Raw genomic sequence first — 27,975 nt, forward strand, 5'->3', positions numbered from 1 at the left:
CTTGCCTGCAACTTCCCTTCCAAGCGTCACAATATTCTGCCTTAGAACAATATCATCAATCCTTCACTGTTGCTGGGTCAAAATCCTAGTTAGAGCCAAAACAAAACTACAGATGCTGGAATCAAAATCCTGAAAATGCCTTCCAAACAGCAGCGGGTGTACCTGCAGCACAGGAAATGCAGAGGTTTATGGAGGTTAACAACATCCTGAGGGCAACTGATGAGCAATAAATGGTTTAGCTTGTGGTATTTAAATCTCAAATGAATAAACAAAACCAAGACTAAATGGCAATATACTAGCTATTTATTGAACTGACATAGAATTCCCATCAAATCAGGTTCTTTGCTGTAATAAATATGACTAATGTTTCTGTCTTGAAACTTGTAAAGAAAGAGCTTTCATTTATTTAGCACTTTTCAAACATCCCAAACAGCTTTGTAATCAATGAAGTCCTTCTGCAGCGTATTTATTTCCTGGCAAATGCAGTCGTGAATTGTAAGCTCATCTGTGCCTACCAGGCATCCCAGCCTGATGTAGTCCCATTTGCCAGCATTTGGTCCAGACCCCTCTTAAACCCTTCCTATTCATATAACCATCCAGATGCCTTTGAATTATTGTAGGCAAAAGTGAGGACTGCAGATGCTGGAAACCAGAGTTTAGATCAGAGTGGTGCTGGAAAAGCACAGCAGTTCAGGCTGCATCTGAGGAGCAGGAAAATCGACGTTTCAGGCAAAGCCCTTCATCAGGCCCATTCCTAGGGTGCTGCCTGACCTGCTGTGTTTTTCCAGCACTACTCTGATCTAAACTTTGAATTGTATCCAACTCCACCATTTCCTCTAGTAGCTCGTTCCATACACGAATTTACACACAGTAAGATCCACAAACGGCAATGAGACAAATTACCAGGTCAACCTGTTTTGCTAATAAAGATGTATTGGTGATTACACCATTTAAATTATCTGTGGAATAGGGTTTCTAATTCTTTGGACATTGAGTCTTGCGGTGCAGTGATAGTATCCCTACCTCTGAGCCAGAAGTTCTGAGGTCAGATCCTACCTCTGATGGTCACAATGATCATAACGTATCCAAACAGGTTCATTTAAAAGAAACACTGAACATGCTCTGGGAGATGTCATCACATGACCACTCACCTCCTACTGCATACCCCCTCACTCATGCTATTGTTGCTCAAAATGAATCATCACAGAGTCCCATGGAATGTGGAATTTCAATGTGTCCTAGTTTTGGTTTTAGAAAATGTGATCATCCAAATGTACCCAAAATAAAGTTGGTGTTTCCGGCCAATCACATTTTTCAGACAGTTCTTAGAGATGCAATAGGTTTTAAACAAATGGAAAGAGAAGGTTGGGGGAGAGATGAGAACAAAAGGGTATGTCTGTCTTCAGTCAGCCTTGCTCAAGCTCTGGAATATCCACCCTGACCTTCCCAACTATCTTCCTTTCAGATGTTCCTTAAACTGATCTTTTTGACCAAGCTTTTGATGGGATAAAAATGACTCTAAGAAGTTGTAAATGATTCCTGTATGAAAAAATAGGGGAAGTGGCTACAATCTGAAATTGTTCAACTGAAGCAGGTCTTCACTAGTGATCTGGAGTCACAATTTCAAATGCCATTACACTGTTGGAAATTTACCTTTAGTTAATTCAATGAAAATATCCAGCTATCAATCATGGTAACCATGAAATTGTCAACTTATTGCAAAAATCCTCTTGGTTCATTAATATTCTTTAGCAATGGTCGGCCTAAGGACAGGCTCTCTGTTCATTACTCTATCTCTCATACTTTCCTCTTAAATTGCTCTCATAAGCCTCCCATTTTCAATTTAAAATAATCTGACATAATCATTCTCCTTCTCCCTCTTAGTGGACATCCCTCCAGTTTTTCTTCAATTGCCTTTAGCATGTTGTCATGTGTCAGAAAATGGACAATCCAACCTTGTTGCCTTTTCATGGTGATATTCACAACCAATTTTTCCTCTGCCACCATCTCCAGAATTACTTTATTGTGTGCAGTTTTGGTCGCCATACTATAAGAAGGATGTGGAGGCACTGGAACGGGTGCAGAGAAGGTTTACCAGGATGTTGCCTGGTATGGTAGGAAGATCGTATGAGGAAAGGCTGAGGCACTTGGGGCTGTTTTCATTGGAGAAAAGAAGGTTTAGGGGTGACTTGATAGAGGTGTACAAGATGATTAGGGGTTTAGATAGGGTTGACCATGAGAACCTTTTTCCACGTATGGAGTCAGCTATTACAAGGCGGCATAGCTTTAAATTAAGAGGTGGTAGGTATAGGACAGATGTTCGGGGTAGATTCTTTACTCAGCGAGTCGTGAGTTAATTGAATGCCCTGCCATTAGCAGTAAAGACTCTCCCTCTTTATGGGCATTTAAACGGGCATTGGATAGGCATATGGAGGATAGTGGGCTAGTGTAGGTTAGGTGGGCTTGGATCGGCGCAACATCGAGGGCCAAAGGGCCTGTACTGCGCTGTATTTTTTCTATGTTTCTATGTTTATTAGTCTTATGTTCTTTCCAATCGATCTGCTCCATCCTTCCCCAAACTACATTTGACAACTTTCACATCTTTCATTGCCTATTTTCCTCAAGTTGAAAAATAAGCCTTGAAGAAGCTTATGCCCGAAACGTCGATTCTCCTGCTCCTTGGATGCTGCCTGGCCTGATGTGTTTTTCGAGCATCACATTTTTCAACTCTGGTCTCCAGCATCTGCAGTCCTCACTGTTTCCTATTTTCCTCAAGGTCAATGATTCAAATGCATACATTAAAACAGTTCATATCATTGTCATGATCGTTATTTTCTTAAGATTTGTACTCTTTCATTAAACTTAGAGAATATGTTCTTCCACATTGCTAGTGTACCTTAGATTTTTTTTATGGCAATAACTACCTTATGACAAGATACATTCTAAATACTTACATTGTGATCCTTGTTCCAGCTGTTGACCATTTAACTTGATGTCTACTTTCTTATGTCTTTCAATCTCCCAAGTTCTTTAATAGGAATGAAATCTTCCATCTTTATCTGTCTAGCCAATACCTGCAAGTGCCCCACAAAGCCACACACAGTCCTAACTTGGAAGTATTGTCATTGCTCCTTCACTGATAATGGGTCAAAATCCTGGACCACCCTTCCTACCAGTACCAAGGACTGCAGCAATTTAAGAAGTAGCTCATCACCACCTACTCCAGGGCAATTAATGATGGATGATAAATGCTGCCTTAGGCAATAACACCCACATTATCCTGAATGGAAGTAAACAAATCCTCAAAGGGTGCAATTCAACAAGGTGTTATAATAAGACACCAAGTGTAGCAATTATCTGAATATGAATTTGTATAGGAGACATAGATTCTGAGCTCAACAGTTGAAAATATGTTCTTGGGTGTGGAAAATGTCAGGGTCAAACAAACCAAGTGTTGCTCAACGCTGTGCCTCAGGTGCAGCCAAAGGCAAAGTCAAAAGAAGGAAAAGCAGACTCCCATTTTCATGGTTGCTTTCACAGACTGTAATTTTAGGGCAGTAGAGATCTGGTGTTTGATCTAACCTCGCATTACCTCAACTGCTACTTTGAAACTGAAAAAAAATTCAATGTGTTTTACATCCCTTTGTTAATTACACATTTAAAGAAGCCAAATTCAGCAATATATCACATTTAATTCCAGAAACAATGAACAGGTTTTTCAAATTTGTCCTTTCACAAAAATCAGGACAGAGTAATATAACAAAAGAGTAAGCAATGAGTTTTACTTATAACCAACTGGTGTAAAAAATGCATGAACAAAGTAACCATTCAATAACAACAGGTCCAGCAGAGATGTTTGTCAGCTTCTATCATTACTTCGAGCTGTAATGTTATTGCAGTCATTTAGTGGTACTTTCTCCAGCGATCCTGCTCTATAATACAATGGAATATATATTAGGCATCTGTCCTCAAATTTCTACTAAAATAGGAGATTGCAACCGTGTTTATCAGTCTGTCTCTCTGCTACATTATCTGCTCATCAACGTACTGAAGCAGTTAATTGTTTGGAATTTTGAAATGACACTGCGCTTGCCTCTGTGCTATACTGCATCCTGTCAGGATTATATTTTAGAGGCTGGAACTAATCTCGCATTTAAAATCAAGCCTCTGAAATATTAATCAGCTTCAGAAAGATCCACTGAGAATTTTTTTTTGTTGGTAACAAATTGGATGTGCTTCCGTTAAATTGATTGCAATTGCAAACTTAAACTCCACTAACCCACACGATCATCCCACTTTTATTCCCCCCCACCCCAGGCTGTAAATGTTTTTAATATTTAACTGAGTTAGAAATGAATCACAAGAATGAGGCAAAAAGTAAATCAAAATTTGGAATAAAATTCAAGATGAGTAAATTGGTGTAATTGTATTAACAAGGTCTCTCGCCAGTAATGGAAGATTTGTTTTGATGCACTAGTGTGAATCAATCACATTCCATTTCATTTACACATAAGCAGCACTGTATATCGGCATTCATCCAAACATGAGCCTTTCCCTTGGGGAAAATGCCAGCAATTAAAGCTCACATAAAGTCACATCCGTGATTTTATAAGTGTTAAAATATGCAATCTCTGCTTGAGTTAATATGATACACTGTATGAAACTTGTTTGAATTAATGTGCAAAGCTCATCAGAGGAGATTAATGAGGATATTTGCATTTGATACACAGAAGATACCAATTTACCCAGTTCTGCCTGTGACAGCCATAGGACACCTGAAATAGCTGGTCAGGATTTTGAATGTGCATTTTAGTGAACAAACAGTTGAAGTGCAACAGGAAAACGTCTTATTTTTATTTCAAAATCATTCCACACCTCTGCTTCCATCTCGCTCAAAGGGAGTGGGTTCTGGGTCATGACTACTTGAGAGACAAAGCAACAAGAATATACTGATGGGATTCGATGAGTCATGGAATCATTACAGTGCAGAGACAGGCCATTCAACCCATTTACATCCACTGTCAGCTCTCTCAAAAGCAATCCAATCAGCCCCATTCTCCCACTCCTTGTAACACAAAGTTTTATTTCACTTCAGAGCCCATCTAATTCCATATCAAAATTATTCATCTGCTTCCATTGTCCTCATAGGTAGAGAATTTCAGATCATTCCCACTTGGTATGTTAAAAAATGCCCCACATGTCTTGTCAAAATCTTTAAAATCTGTGTGGAGCTGGAGGAGGCACAGAAGCTGAGCCACATTATCTGTTTGTGTGCACCATGTTCTGTGAAATTCTATGCAGTTTGTAAAAATCACTTGCCAGCAGCCCATAACCTTTAAGGATTTCACTGCAAAAGTTTTATAAGTCTTACATGTGCAAGAATGTATGGGCTTGGAATCTAGTTAGGGTTTCAAAAGCTAGGTGCAACCTGCCAAATTCCACAATTAACTGCAGTACAGAGGGCTGTATGCCAGCAAATCCCTCAGGAAAGTTGGATTGTTAATTTTAACATATTACTCACTTGATTACTGCAATACTAACAAGGCTTCTGGAATTTAACGATGTACATGTTTCCTGGGCTTCCTGCTTCCACAGCAACAACTGAGGGAACTGTATACACCACAGAAAAATACCAGCAAGTATCAAGATTTTGCAGCTCTTTTGCTGCTTTTTTGTGCAAAAGACTTTGCACAGCTGAGAAGCTGCTTGGGCAAAGTTGGAGATTTCTTTGTGTGAGCTCCAATCAGATCAACTAGGATCCTGCTTAAAATTTGGTTACTTTGGATCTTTGATGAGGACTAGGATGACAAACAGCATCAGCAGGAATAGTGTTATGAGATGCAGGGGTAGTGTATTGTAAATCAAATACCATTGGGTGGGGGGTGCGCATAGTGGCTCAGTGGCTCAATGGTTAGCACTGCTGCCTCACAGCACCAGGGACCCACGTTTGATTCCAGCCTTGGGCGACTGTCTGTGTGGAGTTAACACATTCTCCTTGTGTCTATGTGGGTTTCCTCCAGGTGCTTCGGTTTCCTCCACAATCCAAAGATGTGCCGGTCAGGCGAGTTGGCCATGTCGGGAAGGGGAAGGGGAATGGGTTTGGGTGGGTTACTCTTCAGAGGGTTGGTGTGGACCTGTTGGGCCGAAGAGCCTGTTTCCATACTGTAGGGAATCTAATCTAATGTACCACTATTCCTGCAGTTACATCAAATGTTAAGGTGTGCATAGTACCCAGTTTACCTGACTTTCCAAATGTGAATAAATCTTATCCCTAAGAGTTTTCTCCAATAATTTCCCTAATACTGACGTAAGGCTCACTGACCTACAATTTCCTGGATAGCGAAGAAAAGAGAAGGTAAGTTATTCTAGAATTGCATAAAAAACAGTTACACTACAGTGAGAGCACTATGTGTTGTAAGATGGTACTACACAACAGGAAGAATACATTGCCATTAGAGAGGGTACAAAGGAGATGACCTTTCCAGGAATAGAGAAATTTAGATTTGAGGGAAAAGTGGATTGGCTGGATTGTTTTCGTTGAGTTTCAGGCGTTTGAGTGGAGATTCAGTTTAGGTGCACAGAATTATGAGGAGAATAGACTTCCCTATTCACTTAGGCAGAGTGAATAGGGAAGTCTAACCCTTAGTGGAGAAGCCAAATAACCAATGGTTTAGATTTGACATAAGTGGTAGAAGGATTAGAGGGGAGTTGAGAAATAGTTTTCACCCAGAGAGTAAGTCTGAAACTCGCTGTATGAAAAGGTAATTCAAAATTCAAAAAAAAAACTTGGATATGCACTTGAAGTGCCATAACTCACAAGGTTTCTGACTGACAACTGGGAAGTGGGATTAAGCTGGAAAGCTCTTTTTCAGGCCAGCACAGACACTGATAGACTTCTTCCATGCTATGAATGTTAGATGTTTCTATCTTCTCAATTGAATGATTTTCCAGCCACCCGGGTGTATTTGAAGGCAGCGTAGAGGGGGCTTGTAAATAAAGTGCTTGGCTTTTCCACCTCCTTTCTACCCACCTGTTCCTGGGGTCTCTCAAATGTTGTTGTTGGTAGGACAGGCATAGGGCAATCCACCACCCTTGGACCATTCAAAGCATTAAATAGTCAACTAATGGCAACAGAAGGCCCGATTTCACATTTGTTGTTATTTTATGAATAGTTGGGGAAGGTAGAGTCAAAACGGGTAGCATGTCAGTTTTCACTGTGCAGGTTGCTGTCAGGCAGGACTCATGTTCTTTGCTGTTTGGGATTTCCCCATGAGATGCACCCTTCCCCACCAAGGTCATACCCATCCTTTACCCATTCTCCACTCTCTAAGATGTAACCTCCAAACCTACTTGCACCACTCCCAACTTCTGTGGGATTTGCGAGATGGGCTCATCCAAAATCCTAAACTTACCTGAGGTCCAGGTTCCACAACATTTGAATTTCTCCTCAGGGACAAGGCGTAGTCCCAGCAGGGGCCATCGCTCAATCCTGACACAACTGGGATCGCAGAACCAGATATTCAGATTATCCAGCAGCTCTCTACATCTTAATACTAAATCATGTTGGGGGAGGTGGGGGACGTCCCACTCTGCATCATTAATGCTGCTCCCATGGTAATATGACAGTGGAGCAGTGGGCTTCTGAGTCGGTGGGCTCATGTTCAATTTCTCCTTTGGAGTGGGGAATACATCTCTGCATAAAAACCAAATGTTTTTATTCTCAGGCAGCTGCTATGTATTTTTCGTGCTGCAGCAAATCTTCCTCTATAATCTCTCAAGACAGAGTTAAATGCTAGTTGAGTGGAGACACAGAAACCTCACCTAAAATGTGACTAATGACCCCTCTTACTCTGAAGAACCCAATCAATGATGCTCAGGAAAGAAACAACAAAGCTATATGGCAACCTGTTGTAGCATTCAGCAAGCCACTGGTATGCTAAAGATACACTTCAGATTCTTGGACAGATCTAGAAAGGCCTTTCAGTACCTACCACCCAGGATCTTCAATGTTGAGGCACGCTGCATACTGCACAAAATGCAGTGCAACTATGAAGTTGGATGTACAGGAAGAACAAGGGAAGAAGACTATTCCTACTACTTGGAAAACCTAAATGATGTGAGATTCACTGGGGTTCCACCAGCCCAGCCATCTGACATCTACATGCAAAATGCATTCCATTCCAACAAACCACAAATCATGCACCTCCTTCACAAATCCCTGTGGCTTTGTGTTTATGAGTTTCTGCTTTTTTATCAAAAGATCACTTGCTAGGTAGCAATCAAAAATGGTGAAGATGGGCAAGTTGCAGGAGAAAGAATATTTGAATGGTTTAAATTTAAAACACAAAACTTTCCAATTTAATACTATGAAATATACCAATGTACATAATCTTGTGCAACTTCAAATTATTACTTTAAATTTTCCAAGCACTTCAACGTGGTGCTACACCTGTGGCTACAGTGGTGATAATAGGCACATTGCTCAGATCCCAGTTTGTAGATGTAGATGCTCTTCATTAACATCTGCACAAGGTTTTGGAGTCCTTAAGGATTCCTTCAGTGCCTTTGCAAAGACAAATCACCTTTCTGAGATACAAAGCAGTGTTTGAGTTATTAACTGGGAAGGCAAGGAAAAGGGTAGGAAGAGGATGCTTTTGAGCTGAGTCCCCACTTCTATGTGCACATTACTATCAATCTTATAATTCTGCATTCACATTTCTCTACTTGCAATAAGGTGAAGAACACTTTATTGCAGATTAGTGGGGTGATGAATGCCCAAGGCCAGGGTATCATGCATCCTTTTTCAGGTGGCATTGATATTGTGCAATTGGTCATTGTTAAGTTTGATTCTGCAAACAGGTGGGAACTCTATGTATGTATGAAGACATAATTGTGAAGGCTTGTGATGTGACACCAATTTTATGGCGAGCCTGCACAGTATAGCTGGAATGTTCATCTGTATAACATATAACTTCAGCTGAGGAGCAGCTGGAGCATCCTTAAGCCTTTGACAGTCTTCTCTTCAATTGTCTCTCATTTCAATTTGCTTTTGCTCACTGATGATGTGTCAAAATCCAACCATGTGCTTTTCTAGCACTGTGAATATCCGAGCTGGTGCACTGTTTGCATGAGACCTGTAAACTATGCACAGAGAGGGAGTGACTTCCTCTGAATAATTATTATTGTTTCCCTGCACCATTTCCAGCAGGACACAATTGCCTGCGGCAACTTAAATATATGAATTAGAATTGTCCAGGTCAGAACATTTCAAGTGATCATTATATTTCACTCGTGATTGGCATCATGTTAATGTATGCCCTGGAGGATCTATATTTAATTGTGTCACCATCTGCAACAATCATGTGCACCAAAGCTCCACTAATGATCAGTGCCTCCTCTTTTGCAACTGTCATTTGAGAAAGGAACAAGGATAGGCCACTTGGTGCCTTAAGCCTGCAGCACCACTCAATACATCATGGCTGACCTGATTTTAACCTCAACTCTATATTCCTGCAATTTCCTGGTAGGAAAGGAATTTAAAAGGTCCCTTTTAAATCTTTCCCTTCTCACCTTAAACCAATGCCCTCTAGTTTTGGACTCTCCTACCCTGGGAAATGACTGAGGCTATTCACCTTATCCATGCCTCTCATTATTTTATCAAACTCTATAAGGTCTTCCTTCAGCCACCTACGCTCCAGAAAAAAAAAGTCCTAACCTTACCCAGCCTCTCCTTCTAATTCAAACCTTCCAATCTCGGTAACATCCTTGCAAATCTTTTTTGCACACTTTCTAGTTTAATACTAATGTAGAGATTCCAGTGTTGGACTGGAGAGGACAGAGTTAAAAATCAACACCAGGTTATAGTCCAACAAGTTTATTTGGAAGTAGCGCTGTTCCGAAAGCTTATAATTTCAAATAAACCTGTTGAACTATAACCTGGTGATTTTTAACTTTGTTTAATAATATTGTTTCTATAGCAGGGTCACCAGAATTGTACACAGTACTCCTAATGTGGCCTCCATATCCAGAGAGGCATCACAACATTTAATGTGTATGCCCCAATTTACTAATTCTATCATCTGGCAAATTGTAAACCTACAGTATCCCCTTAAATACTGAAATTGAAATCAATTCATGAGGATAATTACCACACCCACTCATGCTAATTGGTTAGGAGATGCAGGAATAAAGAGAGTATACAATTCCTGGGTTTGAAAGCCACTGACTAATGTGATGTACATACTTATGGCTTTCTTACCCATTTTTGGAACGCAATGTTCCCAACCTATCAGCAATTTAAAATTCACCATCCCGTTCCCAGGTTTTTTTTTAAACTCATTCACAGGATATGGGCATTGTGGGCTACGTCAGCTCTCAGCTCTGCTTGGGCATCCGTAAAAGGTTGTCCGCAATTAGGAATTGGCAATGTCAGGGTAAACACATTCCTGAATGTATAATTTAAAAAATAAATTCTTAACAGAGACCTTACTCATTTTGCTTAAATTTACAAAGACTGTTCTGAAAGAAAATGTGCGTTTGTGTAAAAGGGTAATTAGATAAGATTTCAAAAATTAACACTCGGGAGAAAATATAATCCTCAAAATCCTGAGAATAAAGTATACTCTGACTGAATCTCTGGGAAATAAGTAATCTAAAATTAGCAGGTTTTCTCCTTAGAATATTGACTAAAACCCCAGATTTGTGGGTGGCACGGTGGCACAGTGGTTAGCACTGCTGCCTCACAGCGCCAGAGACCCGGATTCAATTCCAGACTCAGGCGACTGACTGTGTGGAGTTTGCACATTCTCCCTGTGTCTGCGTGGGTTTCCTCCGGGTGCTCCGGTTTCCTCCCACAGTCCAAAGATGTGCAGGTCAGGTGAATTGGCCTTGCTAAACTGTAGTGTTAGGTAAAGGGGTAAATGTACGGGAATGGGTGGGTTACGCTTCGGCGGGTCGGTGTGGACTTGTTGGGCCGAAGGGCCTGTTTCCACACTGTAAGTAATCTAATCTAATCTAATCTAAAGTAAGATTAAGATGATAATTAAGGAACTTTCTATAGTAAAAGATTTCGGTGGACTGTATGCAATGTTACACAATGTCATTATACCATAGTTTCATGACACCAAGATCTGGCATTAGAGAAAAGTTGCCTCTGTTGACCAAATGGCAATGAGTAACTGAAGGACACTTGATGAATGAGGAAGATGATTGTGGTTTTTGGAGGTCAGTCATCTCAGCTCAAGGACATATCTGCGGAAGTTCGTCAGAGTAGTGTTCGAGGTCCAACAATCTCTAACTGCTTCATTAATGACCTTCCTTTCATCACAAGGTCAGAAGTGGGGATGTTTGCTGATGATTGCACAACGTTCAGCACCATTCAGATCTCCTGAGATACTCTAGCAGTTCACGTCCAAATGCCACAAGATACGCACAATATCCAGGTTTGGGCTGAATGGTGGCAAGTATGCTAGCACCATATAGATGCCAGGCAATAAGCAACAATCTAATCACCGTCCCTTGATATTCAATAGTGTCACCATCACTGAATCCCCCACTATCAACATTCTTGGGTTGCCTCTGACCAGAAACTGAACTGGACTCCCTGTACATACAATAGTTCCAAGATTAGGTCAAGGCTTGCAGTAAATAATTCACCTCCTGACTCCCGAAAAACTGTCGCCCAACTACAAGGCACAAAGCAGGAGCGTAAAGAAATACTGCCCACTTTCCTAGATGACAGCAACTCCAACAACACTTAGAGTCATAGAGTCTTAGAAATGTACAGTATGGAAACAGACCCTTCGGTTCAACCCGTCCATGCTGACCAGATATCCCAACCCAATCTAGTCCAACCTGCCAGCTCCCGGCCCAAATCCCTCCAAACCCTTCCTATTCATATACCCATCCAAATGTCTTTTAAATGTTGCAATTGTACCAGCCTCCACCACTTCCTCTGATAGCTCATTCCATACACGTACTACCCTCTGTGTGAAAACGTTGCCCCTTAGATCTCTTTTATATCTTTCCCCTTTCACCCTAAACCCGTGCCCTCTAGTTCTAGACTCCCCGACCCCAGGGAAAAGACTTTGTCTACTTATCCTATCCATGCCCCTCATAATTTTGTAAACCTCTATAAGGTCACCCCTCAGCCTCCGACGCTCCAGGAAAAAAAGCCCCAACCTGTTCAGCCTCTCCCTCTAGCTCAAATCCTCCAATCCTGGCAACACCCTTGTAAATCTTTTCCGAACCCTTTCAAGTTTCACATCTTTCCGATAGGAAGGAGACCAGAATTGCACGCAGTATTCCAACAATGGCCTAACCAATGTCCTGTACAGCCACAACATGACCTCCCAACTCCTGTACTCAATATTCTGACCAATAAGAGAAAGCATACCAAAAGCCTTCTTCACTATCCTATCTACCTGCAACTCCACTTTCAAGGACTATGAACCTGCACTCCAAGCTCTCCTTAGGACTTTACCATTAAGTGTATAAGTCCTGCTAAGATTTGCTTTCCCAAACTGCAGCACCTCGCATTTATCTGAATTAAATTCCATCTGCCACTTCTCAGCCCATTGGCCCATCTGGTCAAGATCCTGTTGTAATCTGAGGTAACCCTCTTCGCTGTCCACTACACCTCCAATTTTGGTGTCATCTGCAAACTTACTAACTGTACCTCTTATGCTCGCATCCAAATCATTTATGTAAATGACAAAAAGTAGAGGACCTAGCACTGATCCTTGTGGCACTCCACTGGTCACGGGCCTCCAGTGTGAAAAACAACCCTCCACCACCACCCTCTGTCTTCTACCTTTGAGCCAGTTCTGTATTCCGTGAGATCTAACCATGCTAACCAGTCTCCCATCAGAACAATACAGACAGCTTGATTGGCACCATATCCACAAAACTTTGGTCATTCCACCACTTGCAGGTGGAACACCCCCCACCTGCAAGGTCCCCTCCAAGCCAATCAGTGCCTTGGAAACATATCGCAGTTCCTTAAATGTTGCTGAGTCAACATCCTGGAATTCTCACCCTAATGGCATTGTGGGCATATCTACAGCATATGGACTGCAATGGTTCCAGAAGGCAGCTCACCCCCACCTTCTCAAGGGCAACAGGAGGTGGGCAATGCTGGTCAGTCAGTGACGAGATGTCCCATGAAGGAACTTTAAAAATTTGCAGGTCCATTATTTTAGTGAATTACAAGTAAATGAAAAACATCTCAAGCCCGAAGGAGTCTGTGCACATTTACTTACTAATGTGGCTGAACCCCCAAATGTAGCTGATCACAACATAACCCATCAGGAACATTGAAATGCCACCAAGGCCGCCCTTTTTCACATCGATGTAATGTTTGTAGTAAGAATCATGGCCTGTATGATGGAATACAGCAGAAATGAGTAGAACATCTGCTACGGTAAAGAAATCTTACTCAAATTCTAACCCATGCAGTAGCTGACTAGTGTACATTCAACGTGACACTGAGATCTAATGTGTAGAATTAGATTTCATAAATCACACTTACATCTGCAGATAGCATAAAAGATAGACATTGGGGATAATAGTCTCCGTACAGTCCAGGAAGGAACTTCTTTTACTTTCAGATCCAGCAGATTCTTCTCGATAAGTGGCACTACAAGACAATCACAAGTTACTTAACAAGTATGCTTGGTGCCAAACTACAAAGTGGAACAATGAAGGAAGAAGCACGTACAGGTAATTCTTCTATAATGTGATGGCTGTGTTCTTGTGCAACCCACCCCACTATAGAAAAATCGCTCTTTAGAAACAGCGCTTACAGTGTTGTTGATGTAATTGCATTACAGCAACACACATTTTAAAAGATCGCACTTCAGAAGCAGTATTCCCAATTTGTCAACTGTGTTTGTAACAAATTCGCATTAACAAAATGCAAGTTATAGCAGAACGACCTGTATTCAAATACATCACCTCTCAGAGATCTTGAGTAAAGCATTTGGTCTGCACGATGGGCAGTATAGGTCTGTTTAAATCACAGACCTATACTGATTTCTATCATTTGAGGACCTAAATAACAATGGACCATTTCTGAATATTATAATTGTTTCTAATATACTTCAAGTTTAATTCTGTCTGACGACCATAAAAGATCTGCCCAAACAGTGGCTAAGAACACTACTTGGTGTGGTACTGAGACCGACAGATTAGAGTTTGTGGGCTTGATTCCTCAGATTTTCTCAGTGTCTTTCTGTTAGGAAGGAAAGAAAACAAAGTCAAACTTTGTAATTGTATAACCACCCAATGATAATTGCTGGAGAATGAATGCACATTGATTGAATTTAAGACCTGGATTGTCTGGTTAACCTCTGCTGCCTGCCAGTTTACTGTCAGGTATACCAATGAGTAAATGTCATTTTATATGGAGTGTCAGAATGTTACAGTTGTCTTTGGTACTATACCCTACATTAATTTGAAAAGACTGTATCTTTTTCATTTTTCTGTATCTTTAATTGTGGGTTGAAATGGAAAGGACTGTTTTAAAAAATGCAAAGATTGTGGAAAGGATTGCTGCACTTTTAAAAAGCAGGTTGCCAACATTCATTGTTAACATTGTTGTTTGTTCAAGCAGTTCAGGTGTGGGGTGTTAGTTGCAAAGAAGCTGGAACCAGGAAATATGTACAAATGAAATTTGGCCAGCAACAAGTAGCTAACTGATCTGTGGAATTGTGGCAGTTGCCAATCACAAAGGCTTTTACCTGCCACTGAATATATGATTGGTTTCCAGGTAACTGAACAGCTTATGGGCATGAATGTTTGATCAGTAGCCATTGAACCTCTGAAACAGAAGGTGCAATCTTTTGTCTGCACCTAAAAAGTACTTCAAGTCTGGAGTAAACTAGTTTATTTCCCCATAACATTTGCTGTAGGCTGTAGCTTTTAACCAATAAATCAGAGACTTTATAACTGTGAAGTTGTCGCCATATTCCTCTTACAAGTATGTGAAAATACCTCTGAAAGATTGATGAGCAGCAAGTCCTGACAAACCCAAAGGACAGGAATCACTGAACTGCCTTTCCAGTCTTTTCCTCTACCCATAACACTAATTTTATGCACTTGTCTGCATGAGTGTGTAGGTTGGGTTTTATAAGGAGATTAGAGTTTTAACTATTAGAGTTACATGCTGACCATTCACAATTGTTTATCTGCAGCTAGACTCTATTTAGCTGTCATAAATAGTAATTCTTGTTAAGAACAAAAACGTGGTCTATGCTTTCTGTCAATCTGGGTCAAAAAGACAGGTAATTTTGCCTATTTTAAAAATCTTTAACTCATGACAACACTGGAAATAATGAGGCTTGATTTCTAGTGTGCTTCCCCAATCTAACAAATTAGTATCTGCAGGAGAATGCTGAAACAGAGAAAGTAAAGCTTTAATTGCTGCCAGAGTATTACCATATGAAAATAAATACTAATAATGTGTAAAGTCATGGCTTGAACAGTGCTCAAATACAATATTGATTAACTGGTAAAATAGTATTTGTTTTTTTAAAATAAAAAAGTAAGGTTTGCCCATGAAAATGAAAGATATCAATCAAATGACTCCAAGAGAGGAATCTTGTTTTTCATGAAAATGCAAGCATTCCTTTCCCTTTAACTAACAACTTGCATTTATAATGATGCTCTTTCAATGCTGGAAAGTATGTCAGAATACTTTACAATAAAGAGAAGGATATAAAGTACAACAAGTACAGTAAAATGAAGCTGAAATTAAACAAAAAGAAATTTACAGAGGAGAACTTTAAGTTTATGACAGGGAGAATATTGGGATCTTGCAAGAGATTAAGTCAAAAATGCCGCAGAGAAGGAAACTCGTGGACAAAACAGTAATGAGTGATAATAAATGAACAGAGTGAAGAGAGTCTGGTGCAGGAAGAATCAGAAAGCACAGACAGCAACATCAAGGAAGAGAAAGTCAGTAAGTTGGGTATGAAAATTTAAAAAGACACATGTGAATTGTGAAATCAGAACTCTTGAACATAAGTTCGATGAAGACATATACTGCTGTAATTATTGGATGAGTTGCAAGATTGTTGAGATGTAGTACAAGGAAACAAAGTTGATAGATGTTGGAGAAGCCAAAATGATGAAGGCATTGAGAAGAGTACTAGTGGAAAAAGAGACAGCAACCGTAGGGATCAATTTTAAGGTAACTGAAGTTGATAGATTCCAGGCTACAACTTCTCAGTCTTTAATGTCCCAAGTCTTAATACAATACTTAGGTCACTGGACAAAGCAACAAGGTAGAAAACAGTTAATTCAGTAGACGTGAAAGCTAATGCACCAATTTGAGTTAATGAAGAATGTGGCCAGGGAGGAGCAAAGGGTTGAGAATGGAGCATAAGGAAAACAACTTAGATATAGGAAAAAGCCATGTCTCAAAGCGAAACAATTCCATCATTTTAGATTATTCTGACATAATTGTTATCAATCTGTCACCATTGCAAATTAATGTAGGAATTTATTTGTTTGAGACATTCTCTACCATTCAAAACATGGCTCCCCCTTCAAATTACTATTCAGCACGTATGATGGAAGGTTCATATTGATGACAATAGCATAAGGTTCAATTGTGATGCCACCTATGAATAAATAGCTACAGATATTGATTAGGCCAACAAATGAAGAGTTGCAGTTATGTACAATTTTACAGGTCTACTGGTGTCAAAAAATGGTGGATGTATGAATGAAGGTAAAAAACTGCTGGTTTCTGCAGGCAGCCACACTCCACAACTTCAAAAATTTGAGGTTCGTTGAAAAGAAAAAATGCACCCAGTGGGTGAGTTTTCTTGAAAGAACCAAAGGAGTCATTTGTATACCGCGGGTATGCCATCTGGCAACATAGAATGGAGTAACAAAGGTAGCATTTAATATCAAGACAAAAGTGATTCATGGTATTGGGTTGGCGCAAAAGATGAGAAATAAAAGTCAATGGATTGGGAGTCTACATCCCATGTACAATTATTGTACCATGTTGCTGAGAATTATTTACTACTTCTGTTTGTATGGCAATAAACAATGCTACATAATTATTGGATTTTTCCTTTGTGAACTGACAGCAACATTTATAGCATAAAATATTGTCCACTGTAATGAAGCGTAGAGTATGTTTGATTCCCATTGATGGCGGACTATAACATCATATATAATGACACATGGCACCATTTTCCAGAGGCACTTTTTTTAGTATTCTTTGGCTTTTTTGCACAGACAGCGAATTTGAAGAGTCTAATGGCTATTCAATGATGGAGAGTGCAATATTTATAAAAACACTACAGATGATCTGGGAGCATCGATTGATTGTAGCCTCAATATTAGTCCTTTTCTGGCTATTAAAATGTGAGAAATATTTATTTATCTAGTGTGTCTCAGAATTATCTCTGAGTTTGCTACACTCAGAATTAAATTGAAGGCACTGATTCTTGTTCTGTGGGCAAGTATAGTTTCCATTTTATGTGCAGCATGATCCTCCAATAGCAATGAAATGAATGACCAAGTCACCTGTTTCTGGCATTGCTCCATTCAGTACTGCACTGATGTATCAAATCTATTTATCATAATCTTGGCTCAAGTGTTTCCACTTTATTGAAGAATTGCAATCTATTTTCCACTGGCTTTTGAATGAGTATCTGATGATATACTACAAGTAATGATGTTAGCAAGAGAGATAAACGGCTAACACAATTTGCATAGGTTTATCAAGAAAATAAAATGTCAGTAATTACTGTTCTGGAGGTACTAAATTCCAGAAAATGGTAGAAATACTTCAGTTGATGGCTCTGCAATGTGCACAAATATTTATTTTAAGCCAGATTAGATAGAATCCACGATACATAGGCAAATTTGTATAACTGAAGCAAGATATTAACAGAAATTCTTGGAGCAGAGTCATAGAACATGGAAACAGACCCTTCTGTCCAACTAATCCATGGCCACCATGTTCCCAAACTAAACTAGTCCCACTCGCCTGTGTTTGGCCCATATCCCTCCAAACTTGTCTATTCATGTACTTGTCTTTTAAATGTTGTAACTGTACCTGCATCCATTTCTCTGGCAGTTCATTCCATGCTCGAACCATGCTGTGTGAAAAGGTTGCCCCTCATGTATTTTTTAAAGCCTTCTCCTCTCACCTTAAAAATATACCCCTCATTTTGAATTCCCTCAACCTAGGGAAAAAAGCCTTGCTTTTCACCTTGACTATGCCCATCATGATTTTATAAACCTCTATAATCTCCTACGTTCAATGAAAAGCTTATCCTTATTATTGCAACCCTCCATTCCCGGCAACATTCTGGTGAATCTTTTCTGAACCCTCACCATTTTAATAATATCCTTCCTGTAACAGTGCAACCAGAACTGCACACAGTATTCCTGAAGAGGCCTCATTAGCATCATATACAACATCAACATGACATCCCAACTCCAATACTCAAAGAACAGAGCAATGAAGGCGAGTGTGCTAAACGTCTTCATAACCACTCTGCCTACCGGTGACACCAATTTCAAAGAAGTATGTACCTGAACTCCTAGGTCTCTCTGTTCTACAAAACTACCCAGGGCCCTACCATTAATTGTGTAAGTCCTGCTCTTGGTTGTTTTACCAGAATACAATACCTCCCATTTATCCAAATGAAACTCCATCTGCCACTCCTCAGCCCATTGACCCAATTGATCAAGATTCATTTTAAAGTTAAATTGCAGGGAGCGGCAGCTTGCAGCTCAGGGATACTCAGTTTGGAAGAAGAGGTATTACAGAACACTTCACCTTGTCAAGTTAATGATGGAGCCCACTGCTGCTGATTCTTTCATGTTTGGCTACCTCTGGAGCAACAGCAAGACAGTTAGCCATGAGACATTAAATTCATAAGTACTTTTTTACAGAATTAATTTGCATTTTGTCATCATTTTTTGCCTATATATCAGCTTCTCTTTGAAAGTACAATCAATGAATTAACATGAGCAAGAAGTGAAATTAACTCTCCAGCACATTTAAACTATGAGATTGTGGCTTCAACTGTACTTTTCAGAGTCTGTCACAGACTTTGGAAGCTGCAGGGTAGTTCTCTCCTGGGACTGCTTCTTGGCTTTTTGGCAAAGTGCAAGGGTAGTATTGTAAACGTTTGAGTGAAGAGTCTTGACTTTTCTCATTAGTTTGAAGCTTTGGTCTAATATCAATAGGAGTCGAGGAGTCAAACGTGTTAAAATGGTGAGCACTGAATGAGGGAATATAGGGCACTGTCAGAATGTTGATGAAGAAAGTGGAAAAAGATATGCCTGCTAACCTCACCTTTATGTGCAGAGGGATCAGTTCAAGTGATATGATTTCCAAGCAGTGGACTACCTTGCCTATGGTGCATAACTTGAAATGATATTTTAAAAACGTGAATGGATCCCCAAAGTTTCTGCAAGCATTCCTTCCCAGTGTAAAGGAATTGCACCATGACAGCACATTCCTGTCACTGAAACTATACAGCAAATATACTGATAGGATTGGAAAGTGCATCTACATCAATGGTCTGATAGATCAAGATGGTATTAAAAATGAATGCCAAAGAAGCCATCCCATACCTCTCTCCAATTTTGCTATTGAAAGAATCAAGGTTACATGTTGCAGACCATGTATTGTAGGGGCAACCACAGTACTGTTAACACCGAAGTTAGACCATAAAACATAGGAAAATTAGGCAATTTGGTCCATCAAGTCTGTTCTACCATTCACTGAGATCATGACTAATTTGAGAATCCTCATCTCCACTTCCTTGTCTTTCCCCATGAGCATTGATTCTCTTCTAGAGTACAAACCTATCTATCTCTGCATTGAATATAGAACAGAGAACAATACAGGGCAGAACAGGCCCATCAGCCCTTGATGTTGCGTTGACCTGTGAACTATTCTCAGCTTGTCCCCCTGCACTATCCCATCATCATCCATGTGCTTATATATTTAACAACTCAGCCTCAACAGCCCTCTGCAATAAAGAATTCCACAGATTCACTATCCTCTGAAAGAAAAATGTTCTTGCTGATTTTAGCATTAAATAGGCAACCCCTTACTATGATTTTATACCCTTTGGTGCTAGGCTGTCCCACAAGGGAAAATAACTTCTCAGTTATCTATCCTGTCAAGCCCCTTCAGAATCATATAGGTTTCAATAAAGTTTCCTCTCATTCTTCTGAACTCCGTTGAGTACGAGCCCAAATTACTCAACCGCTCCATCTCCTGCTGCCTCTCATGACAGTATATCTTTACTTTGATAAGTGGAACCAAAATTGTTCACATTATTCCAGGTGCGGTCTGGCTGGTGCCTTGTATAATTTTAACAAGACCTTTCTATTTTTATACACAATTTGCTTTGAAATAAAGGCCAACAATCCTTGGATGTGAGCTTTATTTGATTCTTACATGAGGACCCCAATACCATGGGCTCACCTTAAAAGGTGACCTTACGGTACCTCATTTGATGCTGTTTGAAAATCCCAATATATGACAATTACTGGTTCCCCTTCATCTAGCCTGGTTGTGACATTCTCAAATAATTCTAAGAAATTTATCAGGCATGATTTCTCCTGCATGAAGCCATGTTGACTCTACCTGTTATATTATGTGTTTCTAAATGCACTACTGTTACATCCTTAACAATAGATTCTAACATTGTTCCAATGACAAATATTCCAAAATTTTGACTTAAGTCAGAATGGTGTAAGGTCTGGAAGGGACCTTGCAGGTAATACTGTGCAGGAACATACCCAAAGGCCAGAACCAACCTATATGACATTTCAGATGGATCTTTGAACCAACCTTTGTAAACAAAAATTCAAAGTTCGAAGGATAATAATGTGAAGAAAGAAAACTATACAATGGTCTTTGATCCTAGGATATCTCCCCAAGGTTAACTGATGTTCTTTCAGGTGGTCAGGATAATGGTCATCAATTTGGTCAAGAGGCAATGATCATTGTTAGTGATATTTGAGAGAAAAAATATCAGGAATGACATCACCCACCTTAAGAAAGCAAGACCTATAAGTACAGAGGCGGGACCCCTGTACCACCAGCACTTCACTGGAGACTCTCACTGATGATGTCCCTCGTATGGTGACTGGAGACTGTCACTGATAATGTTACCTAGTATGGTGATAAAACATCTGAAAACAAACCTTCCAGCTCAGTGAGCTAATATGTATGTTAACGGTCATTGTTCTTTACAGCTGGATATTCTGTTGCTAGAAGACACTTCGCTAACACTGAAGGAAGCAGTATTTAGTGGTCTTGTTGCAAAATTACTAGATGAAAGCACTTTGCTTTGACCACTCAGGTTTCATTTCCTGGCTTGAGTATATGAGTGACTGGTCTACTTCTAGCAACTCCTCTTGCTGCTGATGATGACAAGGCCATGTTGTTCTATGCAGTAACTGCAACAGCATCATCAATGGGGCTGGATGATCCAGCAAAAATGACAGCAAACGGGACGCCACAGAACTAGTAAAAGACACCAAACTGTGTGATGTCATTAGCACACTGCAGATCTAGCGCATCTTTGGTTGAAACCTCAGAAAACGGGCGGCACGGTGGCACAGTGGTTAGCACTGCTGCCTCACAGCGCCAGAGTTCAATTCCCGACTCAGGCGACTGACTGTGTGGAGTTTGCACATTCTCCCCGTGTCTGCGTGGGTTTCCTCCGGGTGCTCCGGTTTCCTCCCACAGTCACAAAGATGTGCAGGTCAGGTGAATTGGCCATGCTAAATTGCCCGTAGTGTTAGGTTAAAGGGGTAAATGTAGGGGTATGGGTGGGTTGCGCTTCAGCGGGTCACTGTGGACCTGTTGGGCCGAAGGGCCTGTTTCCACACTGTAAGTAATCTAATCTAATCTAATCTAAAACACGTAGGACATCTTTGGAACTCACACAATTGAAGGATTGTGAAAACCTTCTTTGAGCAATGGTTCCTCTCAATTCCATGTGATAACCTGGTTATCAGAATACAAAATGCTCTCGGTATTTCTATACATGGTGCGTGTTTGACCCATTCTCCCTGCAGCACTAAGGCAATCACACAAGCCAGACTTCGTTTTATCTGGAGACTGAAAATGGACCATATTTGCAAGGGTACAATGCTCAAACCTTTAGATGATAAAGGACAGAAAATACACCTGATCACTACCTTTGCATGTGGCTGCATCAAGTTCTCCATAGTTCCTCAGTACACAAACACTACCTGCCAGTATGTGCAGTAGTTCTAATTGTTCCTGGTATTTTGAAGGATAGATCTGGCCAAGTTTCCAGGAATGCTCCATTCAGTTGGACACACCATACTACCTGCTCCTGATAGATAATTTTTTAAAATATAAAAACATGTTTGATCAGACAATTTGATGAGGCAGTGGTATGCATGTAATATCCTCAAAGCCCTGCGGAGAAAGGAGATATTGGATCCTGTCGGATGGTTCCTCAAAACACTTTATTGCCAGAACTGACAAGGAATAACCAAGATGTGGCTTGAAGTGTGGTGAATACACTCTTCTCCAATAGCTCCTTCATGCACACCCAAAGTCCCACTTTGTGGTTAGATGGTTGGGAAGATTTAGACTTGTCATCTTTTGTGCACTTGCAAAGAATGTTTTGGAAAGGGGTTCAGGAGCTTTTGTCGAGTCTCAAATCAAACAGCTCTGTAAGATCAGATGTTATGCTTCAATCCAACCAGATATCCTAACCTAATCTAGTCCCATTTGCTAGCACTTGGCTCATATGCCTCCAAATCTTTCTTATTCATATACCCATCTAGATGCCTTTTAAATGTTGTAATTGTATCAACTGCAACCACTTCCTCTAACAGCTCATTCCATACAGGCACCACCCTCTAAGTGAAAAAATTGCCCCTTAGGTCCCTTTTAAATTTTTCCCCTCTCACCCTAAACTTATGCCCTCCATTTGGGAGTCCCTGACCCCAGGGAAAAGACCTTGTCTATTCACCCTATCCAGGCCACTCATGATTTTATAAACCTCTATAAGGTCACCCCTCAGCCTCCAACATTACAGGGAAAACAGCCCCAGCCTATGCAGCCTCTTCCTGTAGCTCAAATCCTCCAACCCTGGCAACATCTTGTAAATCTTTTCTGAACCCTTTTGAGTTTTACAACATTCTTCCCATAGGAGGGATACGAGAGTTGCACACAATATTCCAAAAGTGGCCTAACCAATGTCCTGTACAGCCACAATATGGCCTCCCAACGCCTATACTCAATGCTCTGACCAATAAAGGAAAGCATATCAAACGTCTTTTTCACTATTCTATCTACCTGCCACTCCATTTTCAAGGAACTATGAACCTGCACTCCAAGGTCTCTTTGTTCAGCAACACACCCTAGCACCTTATCACTAAGTGTATAAGTCCTACTCCGATTTGCCTTTCCAAAACACAGCATCTCACACTTATCTAAATTAAACTCCATCTGTTACTGCTCAGGCCATTGGCCCATCTGATCAAGATCCCATTGTATTCTGACATAACCTTTTTCGCTTGTCCACAGGCAGTGTAGACTGGCATATTCCAGGCTCCAGGAATAAATGCTGAGAGATGCACTGCAAGTCTGATGCAGTCAACATAAAGTAACAATGGGGAGAAGGCCACAGTCAGAGTCTAAGTCACATTGGACCTAAGTCACACTAAGGACCTGGAACCAGTGTAAAACCATTCACGCTTATACCAATCAAAATATATTCATAACATAATTAAGAACAAGCAATTGGGAGAACCTTAATTGGAAGTAACTGAGTGAGAACAATTCTGGTTACTTTATAGAGTCATAGAGTTGTACAGCTTGGAAACAGTACTTTCGATCCAACTCATCTACGTTGACCCGATATTCTAAACTAATCTAGTCCCATTGGCCAGCATTTGGTCCATATCCCTCAAACCCATCCAGATTTCTTTAAAATGTTGGAATTGTACTAGCGTCATGGCATCAGGATATTGTAAAGACACCCCATTTTACTTAGGGAAAGGCACAGTTAACTTGAGAGGCGTGTAAATATGATTGAATAAATTAATTTTTGTGATAAGAGGGTTCTCTGGTGAAGCACAATGAAAAGAATGTGCATTCAGAAGTACAAAATGTACATAGAGTCATAGAGATGTACAGCATGGAAACAGACCCTTCGGTTCAACCCGTCCATGCCGAACAGATATCCCAACCTAATCTAGTCCCACCTGCCAGCACTCGGTCCATATCCCTCCAAACCATTCCTATTCATATACCCAGGACAAAGTGAGGACTGCAGATGCTGGAGATCAGAGCTGAAAAATGTGTTACTGGAAAACCGCAGCAGTCAGGCAGCATCCAAGGAGCTGGAGAATCGATGTTTCGGGCATAAGCCTTTCTTCAGGAATGAGGAAGGTGTGCCAAGCAGGCTAAGATAAAAGGTAGGGAGGAGGGACTTGGGGGGAGGGACATTGGGAATGCGATAGGTGGAAGGAGGTTAAGGTGAGGGTGATAGGCCGGAGTGGGAGGTGGGGGCGGAGAGGTCGGGAAGAAGATTGCAGGTCAAGAAGGCGGTGCTGAGTCCGAGGGTTGGGACTGAGATAAGGGGGGGGGGGGGGGGGGGGGAGGGAAATGAGGAAGCTGGAGAAATCTGCATTCTTTTTCAGGAATGACGAAGAGCGCCTCATCTTCCGCCTAGGAACCCTCCAACAAGGGATGAATGCAGATTTCTTCAGCTTTCTCATTTCCCCTCCCCCCACCTTATCTCAGTTCCAACCCTCGGACTCAGCACCGCCTTCTTGACCTGCAATCTTCTTCCCGATCTCTCCGCCCCCACCACCTCTCCAGCCTATCACCCTCACCTTAACCTCCTTCCACCTATTGCATTCCCAATGCCACTCCCCCCAAGTCCCCCCTCCCTACCTTTTACCTTAGCCTGCTTGGCACATCTTCCTCATTCCTGAAGAAGGGCTTACGCCCGAAACGTCGATTCTCCTGCTCCTTGGATATTCATATACCCATCCAAATGCCACTTAAATGTTGCAATTGTACCAGCCTCCACCACTTCCTCTGGCAGCTCATTCCATACATGTAACAATCTGTGTGTGAAAAAGTTGCCCTGTAGGACTCCTTTATATCTTTCCCCTCTCACCCTAAACCTATGCCCTCTAGTTCTGGACTCCCCGACCCCAGGGAAAAGACTTTGCCTATTTACCCTATCCATGCCCCTCATTATTTTGTAAACCTCTATAAGGTCACCCCTCAGCCTCCAACGCTCCAGGGAAAAAAGCCCCAGCCTGTTCAGCCTCTCCCTATAGCTCAAGTCCTCTAACCCTGGCAACATCCTTGTAAATCTTTTCTGAACCCTTTCAAGTTTCACAACATCTTTTCGATAGGAAGGAGACCAGAATTGCACGCAAAATTCCAACAGTGGCCTAAACCAATGTCCTGTACAGCCGCAACATGACCTCCCATCCCCTGTACTCGATACTCTGACCAATAAAGGAAAGCATACCAAATGCCTTCTTCACTATCCTCTCTACCTGAGACTCCATTTTCAAGGAGCTATGAACCTGCACTCCAAGGTCTCTTTGTTCAGCAACACTCCCTAGGACCTTACCATCAAGTGTATAAGTCTTGCGAAGATTTGCTTTCCCAAAATGCAGCACCTCACATTTATCCGAATTAAACTCCATCTGCCACTTCTCAGCCCATTGGCCCATCTGGTCAAGATCCTGTTGTAATCTGAGGTAATCCTCTTCGCTGTCCACTACACCTCCAATTTTGGTGTCATCTGCAAACTTACTGACTATAACTCTTATGCTCGCATCCAAATCATTTATGTAAACGACAAAAAGTAGAGGATTCAGCACTGATCCTTGTGGCACTCCACTGGTCACAGGCCTCCAGTCTGAAAAACAACCCTCCACCATCACCCTCTGTCTTCTACCTTTGAGCCAGTTCTGTATCCAAATGGATAGTTCTCCCTGTATTCAATGAGATCTAACCTAGCTAATCAGTCTCCCATGGGGAACCTTGTTGAACGCCTTACTGAAGTCCATATGGGTCACATCTACTGCTCTGCCCTCATCAATCCTCTTTGTTACTTCCTCAAAAAACTCAATCAAGTTTGCTGAGACATGATTTCCCATGCGTAAAGCCATATTGACTATCCCTAATGAGTCCTTGCCTTTCTAAATACACGTACATCCTGTCCCTTAGGATTCCCTCCAATAACTGGCCCACCACTGACGTCAGGCTTACTGGTCTATTGTTCCCTAGCTTGTCCTTACCACCCTTCTCAAACAGTGGCTCCACGTTAGCCAACCCCCTGTCTTCCGGCACCTCACCGGTGACTATCGATGATAAAAATATCTCAGCAGGCGGCTCAGCAATCACTTCTCTAGCTTCCCACAGAGTTCTAGGGTACACCTGATCAGGTCCTGGGGATGTATCCACCTTTACCTGTTTCAAGACTACCAGTACTTTCTCCTCTGTAATATGGACATTTTGCAAGATGTCACCATCTATTTCCCTACAGCCTATATCTTCCATATCCTTTTTCAAAGTAAATACTGATGCAAAATACTCATTTAGTATCTCCCCCATTTTCTAGGGCTCCACACAAATGCTGCCTTGCTGATCTTTGACGGGTCCTATTCTCTCCCTAGTTATCCTTTTGTCCTTTATGCATTTGTAAAAACTCTTTAGATTCTCCTTAATTCTATTTGCCAAAGCTATCTCATGTCCTATTTCTGCCCTCCTGATTTCCCTCTTAAGTATACTTCTACTTCCTTTATAGTCTTCTAAGGATTCACTCGATTTATCCTGTCTATACCTTACATATACATCCTTCTTTTTCTTAACCAAACCCTCAATTTCTTTAGTCAACCAGCACTCCCTATACCTACCAGCCTTTCCTCTCACCCTAACAGGAATATACTATCTCTGGATTCTCGTTATCTCATTTCTGAGGGGTTCCCATTTTCCAACCGTCCCTTTACCTGCAAACATCTGCCCCCAATCAGCTTTTGAAAGTTCTTGCCTAATACCTTGATTCTGAAGATTTGAAAGGGTAGCTACTCAGAGGATGCTTTCCTTAGATGGCAAGCCTAGAGCTGGTGGACATCATCAAGGTTATGGGGATACCATTCTGGACTGTGATGAGCTGAAATGTCTTCACTCAGAGTTAGAAATCTGTCAAATCCACCCCAAAACAGTTGCAAACGCTCAGTCAATGAAGGCTAAGAATGGTGATCACTGAAAATCAGACAGGGAAGTGGCAGCATCTGCAGGTCCTTATTGTCTCCAAGTGGGAGTTACAGTTGAGGATCAGCCACAAACTAATTTAAATGGTGGAAGAGACTCAAGGGACTGCAGAGATAAACTCAGTTCCAGTTTCCCAAATGGAATGTCAATGTACACTGTATGGAAGTGTAGCGAGGCTTTCTGGAGTGCCAGAAACTGTATTTAACAAGTGTGGTTTGTATTACGCTGTGATCAGCCACAGCTGAATTGTACATTGCTGTATCCTTATTGACTGACGAATAAAGCCTATTTCGAGGATAAAACGGGAGAGAGAATTAAAACCACATCTGAGTTGAAAGGATGTGACTGCCCGACCCTTTGCTGCTGTTTTCAGCTCTGGACAAGGCTGGTTCCCATAGCAACCGCGGCCCAGAGCTGAAGGCTCTCCGATTCACTTCAATCAGAGACAGCGATTTCTTCCCCTCCACAAACCCACTAAAAGACAGTGATTCCAATACTGAAGGCAATTAATAACTCTCTCCCTGTTTCACTCTAACCTGTTTCTTTCCCCATGGTCGTGCCACAAACGCACCCGGCACCATGGAAGTGAGGTCAGGCCTTCCCGCCACTCTCCAAAAGCAGGAGTATCTCGGGAGTGAGGTCAGGCCAGGAGCGCAGTGCACCATGGGCTTTAGCTCAACTGGCTGCTTCCT

General features: G+C 41.3%; 1 protein-coding gene across 1 annotated transcript; it reads right to left on the reverse strand.

The window, feature by feature from the left end:
- Nucleotides 1-3,678: 3,678 nt before the first annotated feature.
- On the reverse strand, nt 3,679-27,898 carry atp5mf (ATP synthase membrane subunit f). Its single transcript, XM_087998097.1, has 4 exons — nt 27,820-27,898; nt 13,529-13,636; nt 13,260-13,376; nt 3,679-3,932 (listed from the first exon to the last, which is right to left on the reverse strand). The coding sequence occupies exons 1-4, from the start codon at nt 27,833-27,835 to the stop codon at nt 3,904-3,906; spliced, it is 270 nt and encodes an 89-aa protein (XP_087854223.1). The 5' UTR covers nt 27,836-27,898; the 3' UTR covers nt 3,679-3,903.
- Between the last annotated feature and the right edge of the window lie 77 nt (nt 27,899-27,975).

This window comes from Chiloscyllium plagiosum, unplaced genomic scaffold (genome assembly GCF_037043375.1).
Source record: "Chiloscyllium plagiosum isolate Xiang-an unplaced genomic scaffold, Cpla_swu_hap1 HiC_scaffold_20, whole genome shotgun sequence".
NCBI classification, from domain to species: domain Eukaryota; kingdom Metazoa; phylum Chordata; class Chondrichthyes; order Orectolobiformes; family Hemiscylliidae; genus Chiloscyllium; species Chiloscyllium plagiosum.